This window comes from Hypanus sabinus, chromosome 5 (genome assembly GCF_030144855.1).
Source record: "Hypanus sabinus isolate sHypSab1 chromosome 5, sHypSab1.hap1, whole genome shotgun sequence".
Taxonomy (NCBI): domain Eukaryota; kingdom Metazoa; phylum Chordata; class Chondrichthyes; order Myliobatiformes; family Dasyatidae; genus Hypanus; species Hypanus sabinus.
The window spans coordinates 70,900,516-70,922,633 of record NC_082710.1 but is presented as its reverse complement, the minus strand read 5'-3'; the positions used below and the strand labels follow the sequence as shown (position 1 = coordinate 70,922,633).

At 40.7% G+C, this 22,118-nt stretch overlaps 1 protein-coding gene across 1 annotated transcript in view; it reads left to right on the top strand.

Annotated features, from left to right (window-relative positions):
- Positions 1–22,118, top strand: part of LOC132394237 (inorganic pyrophosphatase-like) — a 236,122-nt gene that overhangs the window by 209,258 nt on the left and 4,746 nt on the right. Inside the window, exons 7-10 of the mRNA XM_059970116.1 lie at positions 9,930–10,057; positions 12,496–12,581; positions 14,517–14,586; positions 18,997–19,036. Coding sequence (XP_059826099.1) covers positions 9,930–10,057; positions 12,496–12,581; positions 14,517–14,586; positions 18,997–19,036 — 324 coding nt within the window. The remainder of the gene's footprint in view (positions 1–9,929; positions 10,058–12,495; positions 12,582–14,516; positions 14,587–18,996; positions 19,037–22,118) is intronic.

Below are 22,118 nucleotides of genomic sequence, written 5' to 3'. Positions count from 1 at the left end.
GTCCCTCAGGATTACTTCCAATAACTTCCCTACCACTGATGTCAGGCTCGCAGGCTGCTGCCCTTCTTGAAAAGGGAGACTGCCTTTGTCATTCTCCAGTCATTTGTTAAACATTTCCAGTCAAATCCCAGAAATCTTCCTTTGTCTCCCATAACTGCCTTGAATAAATCTCTATTAATTTTTCATTCAACTTATTTTCTGGGCTAAGGTGAGGGTGGAGTTGAGTGGAGGTAGCAGGGCTGCAGACTCCATGAATAATGAAACAAACCATAAGTACTGTTCCAGATTATGGCCACTTGTTTGGCTAGTAGCTTTAAGATCCGGCTGAGCTATCTTACACCTTATCACCATCTGCTGTTCTTTCTGATCTGCACAGATTGTGGTCTTCCAGTGAGGAAGTCAAGGATCTAGTTGCAGAAGGAGGTACAGGGGCATAGGTTTTGGAGTTTTTTGATAGAAACTGTAGGAACTATAGGAATATTTGTGTTAAATGCTGAACTGTAGTCATTAAACAGTAGCCTGACTTAAGTAGCAAACATGAGGAAATCTGCAGATGCTGGAAATTCAAACAACACACACAAAATGCTGGTGGAACACAGCAGGCCAGGCAGCATCTATAAGGAGAAGCACTGTCGACGTTTCGGGCCGAGACCCTTCGTCAGGACTAACTTTCAGGCCCGAAACGTCGACAGTGCTTCTCCTTATAGATGCTGCCTAGCCTGCTGTGTTCCACCAGCATTTTGTGTGTGTTGCCTGACTTAAGTATTGGTATTACCCAGGTGATCCAGGGTGACGTGACGATCCAATGAAATTGTATCTACTGTAAATCAAAAGATATGGAAGTAGAATTTGGACATTTGGCCCATTAAGTCTGCTCCACCATTTCATCATGGTTGATTCATTTCCCTCTCAGACATATTCTCCTGCCTTCTTCCTGTATCTCTGCATGCTCCAACTAATCAGGAAACTATCAATCTCTGCCTTAAATTTACCCAATGACTAGGCCAGGGGTCGGCAACGTTTACCACTGAAAGAGCCAATATGGACCCATTTCCCACAGAAAAGAAAACACTGGGAGCCACAAAACCCGTTTGACATTTAAAATGAAATAACACTGCATACAATGGTTTTTTTTGCCTTTATGCTATGTATAAGCAAACTATAATGTGTTGCATTTATGAAATTGATGAACTCCTGCAGAGAAAACGAAATTACATTTCTGCATGCAACAAAAACATTTTGAACTCTGAAAAAAAGACGTTGGGTTGAAGGTTACTCCATAGTTAGCCTACCTTGGATCGAAGAATTAAAAGAAAGCGCGCACTGGCGGGTGTCAGGCATTGGCAGTGGTGATGTATATTAATAGCGATAAAAAAACACGTTGTAGCGGTGTGCTACACGCAGCGCTAAAATAAAGACACTGCAGTCAAAGATAACTTTATTCGAACTTAACAGCCTTGCTTTAAAGCCTCCCTCAACCCGTCCCTGTGGGCGCGGATGCTCCAAAAGACACGTACTCACAAACCCCCGTAGGCTATCTCCCTTAGCCGGAACCGTGGCTAATTGTGAGCCGGTTCGGATGTGCCAGGAAATGGGGTCTCCACAACGTTTTATTTAGATTGTACAAGATCACCATAATCTTCAAATTTCGAATTACATTTCAAAAACTAACAAACCACAGGGAGTCGCAGCACAGAGATAAAAGAGCCGCATGTGGCTCCAGAGCCACGGGTTGCCGACCCCTGGACTAGGCCTTCACAATTTACCTTTGGCAACAAATTACACAGATTCACCTCTGGCTAAAGAAATTCCTGTCTACCTCTGTTCTAAATGAATGTCCCACTGTTCTCAGGCTGTCTCCTCCAGTCATAGACTCACCCACAATAGGAACCATCCTCTCCACATCCTCTCTGTCAAGATCTTTCAATATTTGATAGGTTTCAATGAGATCCCCCCCTCATTCCTCTGAATTCCAGTGAGTACAGGCCCAGAGACATCAAATGTTCCTCATATGATAAGCCTTTGAATCCCAGAATAATTTTTGTGGAACTTCTTTGAACCCTCTCTAATGCCAGCACATCCTTTCTTTGATAAGCAGATCAAAACTGCTCACCATTGCCTTATAAAGCCTCAACATTACATGCTTACTTTCATATTCTAGTGCCCTCAAAATAAATGCTAACAACATATTTGCCTTCCTCACCACGGACTGAACCTGCAAATTAACCTTCACAGGGCTCCCAAGTCCTTTTGCACCTCAGGTTTTTGAAGTTTTGCTCCATTTAGAAAATTGTCTACGCTTTTATTTCTGCTATCAAAGTGCATGAGCATATGCTTCCCACGACTGTATTCCATCTGCTGCTTCTCCAAGTACATAACATCCACCAATTCTCCTTTGTCTATTCTGATTGTTAGTTCTTCACAGGATTCCATCAGATCCATCTGGTAAGAGTTTCCCTTAAGGAAACCACACCGACTACAGCCCATCTTATCCGTACCCCAATCCATGTACCCCAAAACCACATCCTTAACAATTCACTCCAATATCTTTCCAATCACTGAGTTCAGACAACCTGGCCTAAAAATTTCCTTTTTTCGGCCTCTCTCCCTTCTTGAGTGGAGTGACATTTGCAATTTTGCAGTCCTCTGCAGGATCTATTGATTTTGAAATATCATTACTAATGCCTCCACAATCTCTTCAGCCACCTCTTTCGGAATCCTGAGGTGTAGGCCTTCTTTGTCCAGGTGACTTTTCTACCTTAAGACCTTTCAGTTTGCCAGGCACCTTCTCCCAAGTAATGGCAACTTCACACGCTTCTGCTCCCTGATACTCTCGAACTTCTGACATATTGCTAATGTTTTCCACAGTGAAGACTGATGCAAAATACTTACTCAGTTCATCCGCCATTTTTTTGTCCTCCATTGCTACCTCTCTAGCATTATTTTCCAGCAGTCTGTTATCTATTTGTGCCTCTATTTTACACTTTATATATCTGAAGAAGTGTTTGGTATCCTCTTTAATATTATTTGTTTGCTTATCTTGGTTTACCATTTCTTTTCTTCTTTATGACATTTTTAGTTGCCTTCTGTTGGTTGTTAAAAGCTTCCAAACACATAACTAATTTCATTATATATCCACTCTTTGGATTTTATGTTAGTTTTGACTTCTCTTGTCAGCCACAGTTCTGTCATCTACCCTTAAGAATACTTTTTTCCTTTGGGATGTCTATCCTGTACCTTCGTAAATGCTTCCAGAAACTCCAGCCATTGCTGCTCTGCCGTCATTCCTGCTAGTGTTCCCTTCCTATCAGTTTTGGCCAGCACCTCTCTCATGTCTCTGTAATTCCTGTTCCTCCACTGTAATACTGATACATCTGACTTTGGCCTCTCTTTCTCAAATTGCATGGCAAATTCTATCATGATCACTGTTCTTCTAAGTGTTCCTGTACCTTAAGCTCTCTGATCAATTCCAGTTCATTGCACAACACCCAATCCAGAATAGCTGATCCCCTAATGGACTCAAACATGAGCTGCTCTAAAAAGCCATCTCATTGGCATTCTATAAACTCCTCCTCGTAGGATCCAGCAACAATCAGATTTTCCCAATCAGTATATGGAAAACCCCCATTACTATCGAAATATTACCCTTTTGACATGCATTTTCTATCTCCCGTTGTAATTTGAAGCCCTCATCTTTGCTACTGTTTGGAGATCTGTATATAACTCCCATCAGGGTCTTTTTACCCTTGCAGTTTCTTAGCTCAGCTCTACCCACAATGATTCTGCACCTTCTGATCCTTTGTCACCCCTTTCTAATGATTGATTTAGTTTATTACCAACTAACCACAACACCCCTTCAGTATACCTGCTTGCCCTTTCAATACAATATGTATCCTTAGGTGTTTACCTCCCAGGTATAATTTTCTTTCAGCTACCATTCAGTAATGCCCACAAAGTCATACATACCAATCTATAGCTGTGTGACAAGTTCATCTTCCTTATTCTATAGCATGCATTCAAATATAACAACTTCAGTCCTGTATTCATCACCTTTTTTGATTTTGTCCTCCTTTTACATTGCAACTCATCCCTTTGACTGCAATTTTGCACTATCATCAACCTCTCCTTGCTAGCAGTCTCACTAAGCGCTGCCTCTGTTTGTAAACCAACTAGCCCACCCCAGCCCTGTTTCTCTGGTTCCCATCCCACTGCTAAATTCGTACAAACCCTCCCAAGCAGCTTTTGCAAACCTGCGTGCAAGCATATTAGTCCTCTTCAGTTTCAGGTGGAGCCCATCCCTTTTGTACAGGTCATACCTTCCCCAGAAGAGATCCAGTGATCCATGAATTTGAAACCTGTTCCCTGCACCAGTTGCTCAATTGCACATTCATCTGCCAAATCATTCTATTTTTACCTTCCTGGCAGAAGTAGCAATCCAGAGATTACTGCCCTGGAGATCCTGCTCTTCAGCATTCTGCAGAAAGTTGTAAACTTGGGCACCTCCATCATGGGCACTAGCCTCCCTAGCATCCAGGACATCAAAAAGTTGGCATCCAACATTAGGACTTCATTCACCCAGGACGTACCCTCTTCTCCTTGCTACCATCAGAGAGGAGATACAGGAGCCTGAAGGCGTGCACACAATGATTCAGGAACAGCTTCTTCCCACTGCCATCAGATTTCTGAATGGGCATTCACCTCCGTACCTCCGTACACTGCTGCCGCATATCAACAGTGATGTTGAAACTGATTCTGATTCAGAATGTGTACTCTGCAAAGGGTAGGTTATCTTCTGATTTTTTGCATAACACAAATTGGGATCATTGAGACTTTTATGGTTTTAAATTCCTGATGAGTCACAAATATTTCTTCATTCTCTTCTAATGTGCAAGGAACTGTATAACATGGTGATCATTTTGGATACTGTTCCTTTAGGGAGTAACTGCATAGTACTGTGTTGTATTAGATCTTCAGGAAATGAATACAGTAATAAGTAGGATGTAGACAAGTATCCATCTGTGCTGGGTTGAGCGTCAAGCTAGTAACTTGGCCTTGTAAAAGCGGACAAATGCTAAAGAAATGGCAAGGTTGCTGTCTGATCCACCATAAGGCATGGAGAGGAGAAAAAAGCCAAGTGTAAAATGTTTTCAATAGTTGGCTCTTTGCATTACTTTCCATATGTTGTGGTGCCCTGACACTTAGAGACCGAGCAGCATTTGCCAAACCCTTCAGATTGCTGTGTGTGTCTCAACAGTATTCTTCGTGAGCTACACAAAGAAGTCTGTATAACTACTGGGAGAATGTCACACACATGTTGTGTAATGCACATGGTTATTGTGTGTTCAGCTGTTGCCAAGCACAACTGCCCTTCAAAGCTTATATTGTCTAAATGATCTTGAGGTTTAATTGCATCTATGGTAGATGGCTGAACTGAAGGCAGTATTTAATCTGAAAGTCTTCAAATTTATGCCAAAGGCTGTTATATAATTTTATCAAATTCTAACTACAGTAGCAACTTGCACTTATATTGTGCTTTCCAATCAGGATTAGCACATCAAAACTGCTTCAGCATTCAGTAAGAACCTTGCTGATTTGATTGCAATCTTGACTCTCCATTTCTGTTTACCTATAGTAATCTCTCACTCAGTTTATCAAGAATTTATCTACGTACCTATCTCTTAAAATATTTGAAAACTTTACTTCCACCACATTTTGAGGGAATTCCAATAACTTGTGACCCTCAGTGACAAAAAAAAAAGTTGCCTAATCTCTGCCATAAATGGGTGACCTTTTTAAGTCAAGTCAAGTCACTTTTTATTGTCATTTCGACCATAACTGCTGGTACAGTACACAGTAAAAACGAGACAATGTTTTTCAGGACCGTGGTGCTATCTGAAACAGCACAAAAACTACACTGGACTGCAGACCTACCCAGGACTGCATAAAATGCACAAAACAGTGCAGGCATTACAATAAATAATAAACAAGACAATAGGCACAGTAGAGGGCAGTAAGTTGATGTCAGTCCAGGCTCTGAGTATTGAGGAGTCTGATGGCTTGAGGGAAGAAACTGTTACATAGTCTGGTCGTGAGAGCCTGAATGCTTCGGTGCCTTTTCCTGGATGGCAGGAGGGAGAGGAGTTTGTATGAGGGGTGCTTGGGGTCCTTCATAATGCAGTTTCCTTTGCAGATACAGTGTGTAGTGTAAATGTCTGTAATGGTGGGAAGAGAGACCCCGATGATCATCTCAGCTGACCTCACTATCCGCCGCAGGGTCTTGCAATCTGAGATGGTGCAATTTCCAAACCAGGCAGTGATGCAGCTGCTCAGAATGCTGTCAATACAACCCCTGTAGCATGTGATGAGGATGGGGGGTGGGAGATGGACTTTCCTCAGCCTTCACAAAAAGTAGAGGCGCTGCTGGGCTTTCTTTGATATGGACCTGGTGTTGAGGGACCGGGTGAACACCAAGAAATTTGGTGCTGTTAACGATCTCTACCGGGGAGCCGTCGAGGTTCAGCGGGGAGTGGTCGCTCCATGCCCTCCTGAAGTCAACAACCATCTCTTTTGTTTTGTTCACATTCAGAGACAGGTTGTTGGCTCTGCACCAGTCCATTAGCCACTGCACCTCCTCTCTGTAAGCTGACTGGTTGTTCTTGCTGATGAGACCCACCACGGTCGTGTCATCGGCGAACTTGATGATGTGGTTTGAGCTGTGTGTTGCAGCACAGTCATGGGTCAGCAGAGTGAACAGCAGTGGACTGAGCACACAGCCCTGGGGGGCCCCCATGCTCAGTGTGATGGTGTTGGAGATGCTGTTCCCGATCTGGACTGACTGGGGTCTCCCAGTCAGGAAGTCTAGTATTCACTTGCAGAGTGAGGTGTTCAGGCCCAGTAGGCTCAGCTTTCCAGTCAGTTTCTGAGGGATGATTGTGCTGAATGCTGAACTAATGTCTATGAACAGCATTTGAATGTATGTGAATTTTTGTCCTGGTGGGTTAGGGCCAGGTGGAGGATGTTGGCAATGGCGTCATCTGTTGAGCGGTTGAGATGGTACGCGAACTACAGGAATCCAGTGAGAGGAGCAGCAGGGTCTTGATATTCCTCATGATGAGCCTCTCGAAACACTTCATGATGATAGATGTGAGTGCAACGGGATGGTAGTCATTGAGGCAGGACACTGAAGACTTCTTTGGCAGCCTTGATGCACGTTGGAATGATGGCGCTGCTCAGGGAGATGTTGAAGATGTCAGTGAGAACATCTGCTCGCTGGTCTGCACATCCTATGAGCACTCTACCAGGAATGTTTCTTGGGGGGGGGGGGGTGGTAAGCGGCATCCTGACTTAAGGCACAAGACCTGACCGACCGTGTCAATTCACTGCCATCATCAACATCTGGTAGGCGTTCCCAGTTTCTGACGATTATTTTAATTCAGCCCCGTTAATGCTGGATAAATACAAACGGCACAATCTCTACATCTGAAGGTGGTGAAATCTTGAATTCTAATCCTGCTAAGAAACAGAAACACAAAGTATGTCAATACAATGTTGCTTAACTGGAGTATGGTTTCATTCTGTTCCTATCAGATCAGCAACACTCTGTGTGTCTGATTTGTAATACTGTATTGTCTAATGAAGCCTGAAACCATCAAGATTGCAGGAACACTTCTGTAAAAGACACCCTGAAAAGGCTACTTATGGTGTTACTCAGTTCCAGAAGATGAGAGCATTACACACTCGAGTCAATGACCTTGATAGTGGTCTTGTTGTTTCTTAAAAACATTTCCAAAATGACAGCAAAGTGTGGAAAATCTCATACAATTGGTGAAAGATCTGCTGTATCAGAAGTGATCACTGCTGTTCTCAAAATGGACACCAGTATTTTAAAATCAATTCCTCTGAGTAATAACTCTGTAGCTCGTAGTATTGACAAAATGAGTAAAGACATTGAGTATCAACAATGTACAGAGCTACAAAAAACAGAATTTGGGATACAACTGGGTGAGTCAACTGTATGAGACAATGAGGCATTGCTGATGGTATATGTACAGTTTATCAAAACTGAAAAGTTTTATGGAAAGATTCTCTTTTGTAAAAATATCAACCGAGAATCAATCTATGACGAGCTCAAAATATATATTGAGGATAAAAGTATTCCAATTAAGAACATGATTTCTTGTGCAATAGGTGGAGTGCCATATATGACAGGTCACCATGCTGGTTTAGTGGCATTTATGAGAAAAGAAATTCCGAGTCTGTTTGCAATCCATTGTGTAATTCATCGTCAACATCTCACAGCCAAAAACCTCAACCAACGACTTTTTTCAAGCATGACTTGCAATATCTGTTATCAACAAAGTTAAAGCTCATCCATTAAATAGCAGAATATTTCACCAGTTATGCCAGGAGAATGAAGAGTTTAAACACTTGCTTCTTCACACTGAAGTGGGTTGGCTGTCAAAAGGCAGCTGCTTAAAATGTTTCTTTGATCTTTTTGACACTGGTTGAATTTTTGCTCAAAGTTGACAGGAGCTTGGGAAACAAGATTGAACTTTTACATAGAGACGTGGCATGACAAAATGAACTTTCTAAATATGAAACTGCAGGCTGAGAATTTAAATTTAATCTAGGCAAAAAGTGCAGTGCTCACTTTTATCAGAAAAATGGAAATATATAAGCAAAAGATTGGGAGAAGAATGTTCTCAGAGTTTCTCTGCGTGGAAAGTATGGCACTCCCTTTCAAAGCTGGTGATTTGCAAGAATACTTCTTTCACCTGCGGTCATTGAAGAAGGATTTTCAGAATCAATTCAAGGATTTGAACGATCTGGATATTCCGGACTGGGTAATTAACCCATTTCTTGCAAGGTGGAAGAACAGGAAGAGAGCTTGCAAGAAGAAATGATCAAAATTCAAAATGATGAAGAAACAAAAGTGCTCTTCAAAATTGTTGGCTTTTGTGGTATGCAGGTACGCTGTCATACAAAGTTTCCTTGTCTTTGGAGAAGAGCCAAACGGCTCCTCATTGCATTTCCATCCTCCAACTTTGATGAAAGAGGCTTCAGTGCAGTGAACCACATACTCACAAAAACAGAAACCACTTGTACGTTGTTATTTGTGGGGACTTAAGACCTTTGCTGTCACAACTTGAACCAGATATTTCTAGTTTTGCTCAAGGATCACATTGATATTGAAGCTGCTGTACAGTGCACAGGTACTGTGTAAGCTAGGTTTAAAGACAAATAAAAATTTAAAGCAGAATCATTTTTCTCAAGTTAGCATATGGTAGCTATGTTCTTACACTGTGGGGGTACTGGGAGGTATATTGTGCCGAAGAAGGGTGATTGTATGAAAATGTTTTGGGGAGGGGGGGGTGTCGGGCTAAAAAAAGGTTGGGAAACACTGCTCTAGCCTAATCACAGGACAATTACAATGACCAATCATCCTATTAACTGGTATATCCGGGGAGGATGTACATGTTCCTTACAGACAGCGTTGGAGTAGAATTCTGAACTCTGACAACCCGAGCTGTAATAACATTGCACCAACTGCTATACTACCGTGACACCCCAAATATCCTCTCAGTCTTTTTGTACAGATTGGTGAGTTACATAAAAGTGAGCCTAGTACTAGATCGTGCAATGTTGGGTTCTTTAATTCCCATCAAGACAAGGAAATCCATGTGTGCATACATAATTTGGTATATACCGCCATGATTACTTACGAAGTGTGTGCTTTAGTGAAATGCTCCATGTATATAAACTCAATAATAAGTGGGGCAGCAAACCCTGCTTACACAAAGTATGGGTCTTTTGTTATACGGCATTAGATTTTGTTAATTTATTAAAGCTATTGTTTGTATCAACTTTATTTCTATTGTTCTGAAGTGGATGTTTTTTAAACTCATGAATTCTGCATTTATAACTCATAGATATCGATGATGTCAGGAGATACAAGCCTGGCTACTTGGAGGCCACAGTTAATTGGTTTAAATTGTACAAGGTTCCTGATGGAAAACTAGAAAACAAGTTGGGTTTCAATGGAGAATTCAAAGACCGGGTACGTTTTGCATTGAAGGTGGTATGTATTGAATCTTCTGTTACATGGCTGAATCATTTTCTATCAGCAAGTATTTCAGACTATGATTTAGACTTTATGTGTTCTTTAATCTTCTCTCAAAATGTGGTGTAAAATTCTTTCCAGTAATTTGTTGTTCAATGGAAAACGGAAATCTTGAAGAGGGTAGATAAATACAAGTTTTCTCAGCTGAGATTTCTTGACACGTGTAGATGATGTTACAGAATGTCATAATATAGTCTATAGGAATACGAACTCCACTCCACACCCCCGTCACCATCTTGAAGGTTACCTGTAACATGTTAAGGAAGTTTTATATGTGCATTAATAGTTACATTGCACTGCATCTACTTGAAAGAGTAATCACTCTTGATGTGCAGCAGATCTCTCGGTCTTTTGCATCTGTGTTCCTTCTATTTACACTGTATTCAATTCAGTTCACACTTTTAACGTTAAATGAAATAATAGTCAAGCTGACTTAGTCAGCTTCTTCATTCTGTTGTAATGTGAAATATGCAAAGTCCCAGAATTAATCAAGGTTGCTTTGTTGAAACAGTGAGTCTGTCCATTAAGGGCAATGTAATGTTGTTCCATTTCAATAAGTTCTCTTACTTGGTAAGCAGAATAGTCTCTCTATGTCCAGTGCAGACACTCCCTCTACTCTCTTGTTTTTCCAAATTTCTTGCAGAAGTTTGTTTACTGGTCAGTTTCATAACAGCCATGCTTTTCTCAAAAGCAGGATACCTATAACTTTCTGTTATATCTAACACCTAATTCATAGTTTTCCACCCTGGCTCCGCTCCTCTCCACATCCCACCAGCTTCTAGATCCCACCTTGTCAAGAACAGAATCTGTAAACCTGACTTGATAGTGGTTTGTGCTGAGCTTATTGCAGCAGCCAATGAAGAATGTCAAACTATCTTTGGTTACGTACTATAACATTAAGTTTCTATACCCCATCTGAACTTGTAAGCTGTACTGCCTCACCAATTTTAACACAAGCTTTGATCTTTAAGCATGTTATATAACATTTAACCAGGGTGAAAATCAAACCAAGTTCAAGAATGTGACCATATTAATGCAAGTTAAAATATCATGACTTCTCAAAAAATGTTTTTATTGTGTGCCCTTAATATCAAAATAATAAATCTGCTATTTCTTATACATAAAATTCATTTTTGCATGATTGATTGTGATTGCTATCATTTTACAGTTGCTTAGCAACAATTACGATATATGATACACTTGGAAGCAGCTGAAGTTTGCCAGATGTCAGTTACTCTGTTAACAATGTCAACTCATGCACTGCGGCCATTTTCACAAATTACAAACCAAGTTGCTGTATTAAGGTGCGATCTATGACCTTCATTTATTCAGAGCAGTTCCTGTTTAACAGAATGAAAAAGAATGAACTCTAATCTCTAGGCATTAGAACTACAGTATATATGTTCTGAGAAGTCTCTCTCAAAATTCTCACAGTTGTTTCCAAAAATGTACATGGCTTTGCCGCTGGAAATCCCTCTAATTTCTTCAAGCTCCAAAATCCTCTAAGCTATCTGTACTCTAATTCTGGCCTCCTGCAAACCTGTAGTTGTCCCACTGTTGATTATTGTTGTTCTAGAATTCCTGTCCTGAATCTTACTACCTCTCATTCCATATATAAGAAATACCTTAAAACATTTAGCACTGTGAAAAAGTTTCAGTCACTTCTATAAAGCCTTTTGCACAATACTGTCAATGTGGAGCAGAGAGCGAGTTGGTAAATCTGGTGGGACTAAAGAATGTTGGGAATGGTGAGGGTGGAGCGCTGCTGGAGGGGTGTGCAGCAGGTTGCAGGGAATGAGTGCAGACACCCAACCCTGAGACTCTAGGCAAGCTCATTTAATTCCAAACAATTGTTTTATTAATTGTTACAGTATGACTCTCCAGTGCTTCCTGCTCCCCCCCTGCCCACCGATGATTACACTCTCCTTTCCTCTTTTCCCAACCATAATGCCCCTCTCCCTGCCCCCATCCCACTCTCAGTCCACAATAGAGATCCATACAGTGTCAGAATGAGGTTTATCATCGCTCACATATGTCATGAAATTTGTTTTTTTTGTAGCAGTACAGTGCAATACATAGAATTCCTCTCTGTATGTCTTGGTATTCATTTTTGGTTGCATACCTCTTAGAAGCATGTCAATGTTTTTTATTGCTTCATTCAATATGCCTTATGATGAAACACTAGCATTTTTATTGTCGTTGAAAATATTGTAAACCCACTTCTGCATCTGATCTTTTCTTTGAACTTTCCCTTCAATGTTAAACTAAAATATTAAATAAAGCAACATAAAATACCATGCACAAGCAACTCAAAACTGGAGTTTTACTTTTTTACCACCCTTCAACATTCAGTATATGTTTGTATTTATTTGCAGGATTTTGCACTTGGAGTCATTGAATCTACACATCAATCTTGGTGCTCCATAATCTACAACAAGACGGATGGAAGTGATATTATATGGTGAGATTTGGTAATGCTTAACCTAATACTTCTATGTCATAAGTATTTTAAAGTTTTAAATGAGCCTTAAGAAAATGTTGAGTTTAACTCTATGAAGGCACATCAAAGGAAGTAAATTGACTGATTACTTTTTAGTCAGAGATTGACTAATGGAATTATCCTTCATTCATCCTGGGAAGGTAGTGATAAAGTTGAGCTTGATACAACATGAAGTAGTTGAGATGATCGGCATTGTTGATTTGCTAGGGGTAGTGCAGAGGGAGTCTGGATATTTATACAGGAAGGGCAAAGTGAAATCAAGGGTAGATGAAGGTTACTGTGATATATACTTCATCTTCGGGGTGAATGGGTTGTTTCATACCAGTTCATGTCAAATCCTTCCTTTTGTAGCCTATCTTTTCACTGACTAATCAAAATAGGTCTACAACAGGTGTAATCTCACTGGCTTTCCACTCCGCCTTGGACCAGCTCTACAACAGTAGTAACTATGCTGGGTTGCTGGTTATTGATTACAGCTCAGCATTCAACACCATCATACCCTCAGTACTAATCTGGGCTTCTGAACCTGCATCTGCAGATGGATCCTTGACTTTCTCAGTAAGAAGCCACAGTCAGTGCGGATCCTCAGGGATGGGTGCTGCTCTATTCTCCCTACACCATGGCTGTGCAGAACTCAAATGCTGTCTATAAATTTGCTGATGACACAACCGTTGTCATCAGAATCTCAGATAGTGATGAGGAGGTATACAGGAGTGAGATCAGTTAGCTGGCTGTATGGTGATACATCATCAGTAAGACCTAGGAATTGATTGTGGGCTTCAGGATGTGGAAGTCAGGAAAACGCACAGCAGTCCTCATCGAGGGCTCAACAATGGAAATGAATGAGCAGTTTCAAGTTCCTGGGTGTCAACATCTCTGAAGATTTATCCTGGGCCCAACATATTGATGCAATTACAAAGAAGTTACACCAGTGGCTATATTTTATTAGGAGTATGAAGAGATTTGGTATATTGCCAAAGACTCTGGTAGCAAACTTCTATAGATGTACTGTGGAGAGCATTCTAACTGGTTTCATCACTGTTTGGTACGAAGGGCCAAAGTATGGGATCAGAAGGTTGTAAACTCAACTAGCTCCAACATAGCCAGTAGCCTTCCCACCATTAATGATATCTTCAAAAGATAATGACTCAAAAAGGCAGCATCCAACATTAAGGATCCCCACCACCCAGGACAAACGTAATACCAATGCTCCCATAAGGGAGAAGATGAAACCGCAAACTCAGTGATTTAGAACAGATTTCTGAATGGTCCATGAACACTACCTCTCCACTTTTGTTCTGTTTTTCTACTACTTATTTATGTTTATATGTATTGCGTATTGTAACTTATAGTATTTTATGCACTATATTGCTGCTACAAAACAATGGATTTCATGACGTATGTCAGTGTTAAACCTGATTCTATTTCTGAATCTGACTAGCCTTGGATAAAGATGTGGATTTAGTTACATAATGTTATTAATCATTACAGTGGATGTCCCTGTATGTTATGGTTTCTGTTACCATTTTTCAGGTTACTTTTCTTTACTAGTGTAATGAGCAATGCAAGATACTTAATGTATTTGTTTTAAATTTGACCATTTGAAATTTGCATTAGCGAGGTGAAAATTATTCACTTATTGTATGCTCCACAAAATGTTGTAAAATTAATCCTGTTTAATTGTCTCAGCTCTGTCTTTAACTGTTATTTTTTTTAAACTTTTTTTACTGAGTTTTCAAATAATTACAGAAATAAAAGAAAATAAATGAGAGAAAAAAATATATATACCCTACCCCCTCCCCTTAACCCCTCCCCCTAACATCCCTTCTTTAACTGTTATTGTTTGAATTATAGTTTGCAACGTTTGTAATCATTTGATTTTTTTCCTAACCTCAGCAAAAACGTATCAATCAGTGACAGTCCCTTCTATTGTAGTCACGAAGAAGCAGAATCACTTGTGCATTCAGTAGGTAACCTCTTTTTACAAATACAGTAAACTAATATTGTACATTTCGAATGGATAATTCTTGACTTTTGTTTTAGCAATTGTAGATGGAGAACTAAGGTCCCAGGTTGTCCAAGAAATTGAATTTGTGAACAACAGAGGGTGAATGGGGAGCTGATGGATGTATATAAAATTATGACAGCACAAAGTGGACTCTCAGAGTTATTTTCTCAGTGTAGAAATGTTAAATACTGGAGGGAATAGTTTTAAGTTGGGGGGAGTTTAAAAAAGATTTATGAGGCAGGTTTTTTTATACAATGAATGGGCGGTGTCTGGAACAAACAGGCCTCCAAGAGGGATGATGAAAACTGATAAGATAGCAACATTTAAAAGGCATGGAATGGAGGGATCTGGACCTTGTGCAGGCAGATGTTCAGTTTAAACTGGCATCATAATGGCAGACATGGTGGGCTATAGGGCTTGTTTCTGTTCTGTATATTCTGTAACCTCCTGAGCATTTAGCCTTCATTGGCTGAATTTTAGAAGTTTTTGGTTCTTGTAGAAGCAGGCTTACATAAGGGTTGAGATGATGTTGATTTGCTCCATATGAATTCATCGTTCTGTTATACTGCCAGAAAACAGGATAAGAGATATATTCCCAGTCACAATCTATCAAGTCTCCATGGATCCCATGTAACTTAATCTTCTGGACTAGCCTTCCATGGGAGAACCTTGTTGATAGCTTTAATTAAAGTTCATGTGTTTAGCATCCACATCCTCCCTTCATCAATCATCTTCACCTCTTCAAAAACTCCAGGTTTGGAAGACAAGATCTCCCCCAACAAAAGCCATTGTGACTGTCCTTACTAAGTCTATGCTTTTCCAAATATGAGGTGCTTCTATCTCTAAGAATCCTCTTCAGTAATCTCTCTGTCACTGGTATAAGGCTCACTGGTCTTTTGTTTCATGGTCATTCTCCAGTCTTCTGGGACTTCACCTGTGGTTAGAAATTATATAAAGATCTCTGTCAAGGCCACAGAAATTTCCTCTTGCCTCTCTCAATACATCCCATCAGGCCCTATGGACTGAACTTTGTTATTGGTTAAGAGCTTCAACACTTTCTCCTTCTTGATGTGAAACAAGCCTTAGGATATCTCCCTGATACATCTCCCTAATTTTGCTTTCCTCCATGTCCTCTTTGGTGAATATACCAACCCAAGATACTCACATAGTAACTTGTCCACTTCTAGCTTCAGTAATGAATTCCCTCCTTTGCCCTTGAATGGTCCTACTCTTTCACTAGCTTACCCACATATTATTAACAGATTTTAAAAAATGCCTTTGGCTTCGCTTTAATCCTACTCGTTAAGAAAAACCACTTTTGGTTCCCCAGGTACTCTGTTTAAGTTCTCTTACTTCTTTTATATTCCTCTAAAGTCCTGTCCAATTTCGCTTTCCTAAAACTTATGTATGCTTCCTTTTGCATTTTGACTATACTTGCAACATTTGTTATCATCCATGATTCCTGAACCTTGCAATCCTCGTCCTTTGGCTTAATAGGAACTTGTTGGTCTTGAATTCTGAACAGCTAGCCATTAATATCTAACACATTAGATGTAGCCTTGCCCACTTACAGTTGCTCCTAAACTTCTTTCCCCAGTTTCTGCCTAATACTGTTGTAATTAGCCTTTCACCTGAGGCCCTCTCTTATCTTTATCCATAATTATCTGAAAACTTAAAACTTGTGGTCACCACTCCCAAAATGCCCTCTGCTTTTGTGCAAAATCTAGTGTTTACGAGTTGTGGGAAATGTAGTTTCAGAATATATGAGATACTTTACAAATCGTAGCTGAGAGTATTGGAACCAGCCTTCAGTTTGCCCTTCATTGTTGCGCCAAGGTGATCACTGAAGCTCACAATACAAAGAAGATTGTACATCCTCCCAGGAGAATTGACCATATAAACGATGGAATTTAAGTCTCCCTTATGCTGGCTGCCATTGATAGCTTACACTTTGTTTTGCAAGCACCATTTGTCATTTGAGGTTTCTGCAACAGAAAGGGATTCTAGTCCCTGAACTAACTCCATGCTGATTTATCCATGCCCATCATCCCTGCAGCAGGTGTTATAACTATTTTCTTGCTGTCTGATATGCTATCAGTTTTCTACCCACCATGACTGAGCAAAAATTATTTACTGAGGAGGGAGGACTGTCGCAGACACCATAGCTAATGTGTTACCATATGTGTGGGCAGTGTTCAAACAATGAGGCCACGATGCTGCACTAAATATGGCAGAGAAGGCTATTGACCTGTCAAGTTATTGTTTTGTCAGTTTGATATCCCTGGAGGATTCTGGTAGATAGTGGAGATTTGTACTATCCCTTGTAGAATGGCAAGGCTTTGCAGAGATTTCTTTTGGTACTTAATATAAGGTGTCAAATACAGTGGAGCAGAATGCTGACTCTGTCAGTATCTGAAATAAATGTACCTAGGACATTACTGACTCAATGGAACTTACTGCAGATATTCTGTGGGGTTGATCATTGCCAATAAACTGTGAAGGAACAATGTCAGAAAGGCTGTGTCTTCACAAACTGCCAGAGAACTCCTGATGGGAGTTAACAAAACAGACCATTCTCAAGACTTAGCATCTTTTGGCTGTTTGATTAAAAAATTGGATTGGATTGAATAATGCTCTAAGAACCACAATGAAGTATACCTGCAGCCATGACAAATTTTCAAGCTCTTCACTGGATTACAAGATGTGGTGTGACTATCTGTCGGAGTCAAGGGAGGAGATTGCTGAGCCTCTGGTGATGATCTTTGCATCATCAATGGGGACGAGAGAGGTTCTGGTGGATTGGAGGGTTGTGGATGTTTTTCCCTTATTCAAGAAAGAGAGTGGAGATAGCCCAGGAAATTATAGACCAGTGAGTCTTACTTCAATCAATTATTTGGAGAGGCATAATATGATTATGAATAGTCTGCATGGCTTTGTCAAGGGCAGGTTGTGCGTTACACGCCTGATTGAATTTTTTGAGGATGTGACTAAACACATTGATGAAGGAAGAGCATTAGATGTAGTGTATATGGATTTCAGCAAGGCACTTGATAAGGTACCCATGAAAGGCTTATTGAGAAAGTAAGGAGGCATGGGATCCAAGGGGACATTGTTTTGTGGATCTAGAACTGGCTTGCCCACAGAAGGCAAAGAGTGGTTATAGACGGGTCATATTCTGCATGGAGGTCAGTCATCAGTGGGGTGCCTCAGGGATCTGTTCTGGGGCCCTTACTCTTTGTGATTTTTATAAATGACGAATGAGGAAGTGGAGGGATGGGTTAGTAAGTTTGCTGATGACACGAAGGTCGGGGGTGTTGTGGATAGTGTGGAGGACTGTCAGAGGTTACAGCAGGACATTGATAGGATGCAAAACTGGGCTGAGAAGTGGCAGATGGAGTTCAACCCAGATAAATGTGAAGTGATTCATTTTGGTAGGTCAAATATGATGGCAGAATATAGTATTAATGGTAAGACTCTTGGCAGTGTGGAGGATCAGTGGGATCTTGGGGTCTGAATCTATAGGATACTCAAAGCAGCTGCACAGGTTGACTCTGTGGTTGAGAAGGCTTACAGTGTATTGGCCTTCATCAATCATGATATTGAATTTAGGAGTCCAGAAGTAATGTTGTAGCTATATAGGACCCTGGTCAGACCCCACTTGGAGTACTGTGCTCAGCTCTGGTCGTCTCAGTACAGGAAGGATGTGGAAGCCATAGAAAGTGTGCAGAGGAGATTTACAAGGATGTTGCCTGGATTGGGGAGCATGCCTTATGAAGACAGGTTGAGTGAACTCGGCCTTTTCTCCTTGGGGTGATGGAGGATGACCCAATCCACACGATCCAATGTCCGAAAGGCTGCATCTTCAAAAACTGCAGCCTGATAGAGGTTTATAAGATCCTGGGAGGCATTGATCGTGTGGATAGTCAGAGGCTTTTTCTCAGGGCTGAAATGGCTGCCACAAGAGTGCACAGGTTTAAGGTGCTTGGGAGTAGGTACAGAGGAGATTCCGGGGTAAGTTTTTTTACACAGAGTGGTGAGTGCATGGAATGGGCTGTTGGCAACGGTGGTGGAGGCGGATACGATAGGGTCTTTTAAGAGACTTTTGGATAGGTACACGAAACTTAGAAAAATAGAAGGCTGTGGGTAACCCTGGTAATTTCTAAGGTAGGGACATGTTCAGCACAACTTTGTGGGCCAAAGGGCCTGTATTGTGCTGTAGGTTTTCTATGTTTCTATCTTTATTCAGCTGATAGTTTTATTCAATTTTCTTTGTGCAATAGATATTCATTAAAGATTACAGAGCCAGTTCAGCTGTAAACTGGGTTGATATGTGCAGAAAGGTAATAATAAATGTATTTTGTTTTATAGGCACCGAAATATGTTGAACGAAACCCCATCCCAGATGAAGGTATGAACCCAATAAAGAGTTCTCAGTAAATTTACTGTATCTTGGAAGCAAGCACATGTTTTCTTGGAGCAAACAGTTTGTTCTTTTGTTCAGCAAAGGGCACATTTTGACTTTGGCTATGTATTTAGCTATGTATGAGAAATCAAGGGATTCATGGTTAGTACAGGAGGGTAGCTCTGAAGCAAGAGAACAAGTCAGGGTGTTATTGAAGGTGGCATCTGCATAAGGAGTCAAATGGCATCCTCTTCTATTTCTTTCTTCTATCTGATGGTCAGCAGCCTGCATAGAGTAAAACAGTATGGTAACAGCCCTTCAGACCTACTGTCGTCCATGCCGACGACAGTAACCTTGCTAAAAATTCCAGTTGCCTGCATTCAGCCTACAACCCTGTAAGCCCTTCTTCTCTATGCACCTACCCAAATGCCTCTTAACTTTTGCAATTGCACTGCCTCAATCACTTGCTCTCGCAGCACATTCCAGGTACTCACTATCCTCAGCTCTTTTTTTGAATCTCCTCTTTTTTACCTTGTATCTGTGCTCACTAGCTTTGAAGTCCCCAGTCCTTGAGTAAAGACTTTATCCATACCCTTCATGATATTATTAACTTCTATAAAGGTCACCCCTTATTTTTCTGTGCTCCATGGAGTAAAGGTCCAATGTGCCACCAAAATATAGATCCTCTCAAAATCTCTTCTTCGCCCTCTCCAGCTTGGCAACATCTTCAATATAACCAGGTTGCCAAAGCTGTACATAGTGCAGCCTCACTTTTGACTGATACAATTCTCGGTACTCCTAAACTGATGAAGGACAGCATGCTAAATGCCTTCTCTACGCCACCCTGTCCACTTCTGTTGCTGCTTTCAGGGAACTGTGCACTTGCACTCCCAGGTTCTCTGTTCCACAACATTCATCGGTTCCCTGCCATTCACTGTAAAAATCCTACCTTGGTTGATTGTACAAAGTGCATCACCTCAGAATTAACTAAGTTGAAATCCATTTGCCATTCCCTAGTCCATCTCCGTAACTGATCACGATCTCTGCATTTGATTGTTATCTGCTTCACTATCAATTAGACTACCTAATTCACTATCATTAGCAAACCTGCTAATTGTGTTATGTACATTCATGCCCAGATAATTTGCAGAAGTAATAACAGAGGCCCCAGCACCAGCTGCTGGGCACCCCACTTATCACAGGCTTCTAGTCTGTGAATTGATCTGTCTGCTTTCTATTATCAAGGTCCTCCTGAATTCCAAGCAACCTAACTTCCAAATCAGCCTGCAATGTAGGACCTTGTCAAAGCCCTTACTAAAGTCTATATAGACTATATCCACTTCCCTATGTTCATCTCTATCTCCTTAGTTACCGCTTCAAAAAAACCTTCAAAAGATTCATCGGACATAACCTCCCACACACAAAACCAGACTGATTATTCCTGTTCAGGCCTTGATTATCCAATTGATGGTAGATCTTGTCCTTCAAAATCCCCTCCAGTAACATTCCTGCAACTGAAGCCAGGCTCACTGACTTGAAGCTCCCTGGTCTGTCCTTGCTAACCTTCTTAAACAATAGAACAATATTACTCACCTCCAGTTTTCTTGAACTTTGTCAGTGTCTAATGACGAAGCAAGTATGTCTACAAGGGCCTATGTAATTTCTTCCCTGGACTCGCATATGGTGTGAGGGTGCACTTGGTCCGAACCTAGGCATTTGCCCAACTTAATGCACTTTTAAGTCTCCAGATTCCTCCTTCCAAAGAACCATAGAACACTACAGCACAGTACAGGCCCTTCAGCCCTCCATGTTGTGCCGACCCATATAATCCTTAAAAAAAAGTACTAAACCCACACTACCCCATAACCCTCCATTTTTCTTTCATCCATGTGCCTGTCCAAGAGGCTCTTAAATACCCCTAATGTTTTAGCCTCCACCACCATCCCTGGCAAGTCATTCCAGGCACTCACAACCCACTGTAAAAAACTTACCCCTGATGTCTCCCCTAAACATCCCTCCCTTAATTTTGTACATATGCCCTCTGGTGTTTGCTATTGATGCCCTGGGAAACAGATACTGACTATCCACCCTATCTATTCCTCTCATAATCTTGCAGACCTCTATCAAGTCCCCTCTCATTCTTCTACGTTCCAAAGAGAAAAGTCCCAGCTCTGCTAATCTTGCTTCATATGACTTGTTCTCCAATCTCCTTCCTTGTAACTGGCATATAATGCAAGACTTCACTACTTATTAAGCTGATTTTTTTGGCGTCCATATTATTCTTCTTAGTGAACATCAGGGAGAAAAAGACATAAAAATTCTTGTCCATCTACTGCAGCTCCATGTGTAGACAGCTCTGATGGTCTTTAAAAGGAGTTGGTGTCTCACGAAAGAACTTTAGCAGTTACATGAAAACAAACCAATACTGCTAAGAGACTGAGTATGGGAGTCAACACTGTATGACATGTTTCCAAAATAACTAAGTTCCAAGTCAACAAAGATCCTTTATTATGAAACCCGCAAAGACAAATGATTTAATAGCAAAATAACAAAATAAACGATGTAAGTAGTCAACAAAAAAAATCACCCCGTGACTCACTCCCTCTCAACCACACTAAACGAAGACAAAGCATGAATACGCAACTAAATTAATTTGTTTCTACCACGCCCCAAACTACATGACAAATTACCTATAATAAACAACACAAAGTACAATGCAGACAGACAGAAACTAGATACATGGCTCCCTCAAGAACCTTTTATTATTAATATAACTGAAGAACCAATTATTCAAATAAAGAACTATACATATTTCAACTGGTAAATCAGGTACAAATACTTAAAATGCTTTTAATTTAAGATAATTTAACTTGATATTTACTTCTGAAGATACAGGGGCAAGAAAATAAATATAGAACGTACAAGGATGTTACGCACTGTCATGGAGGGTCATGGGGAATATTAACACAGGTTTTGACCCCAGACTAAATGCCTGTTGCTGTGCTGTAATTTTGCGAAACACCAAGAGGCTGCCAGGCTTTCTCTCTCCCTGTACCTTTGGACCCATTCAGTTTTTCTTTCCACTTGT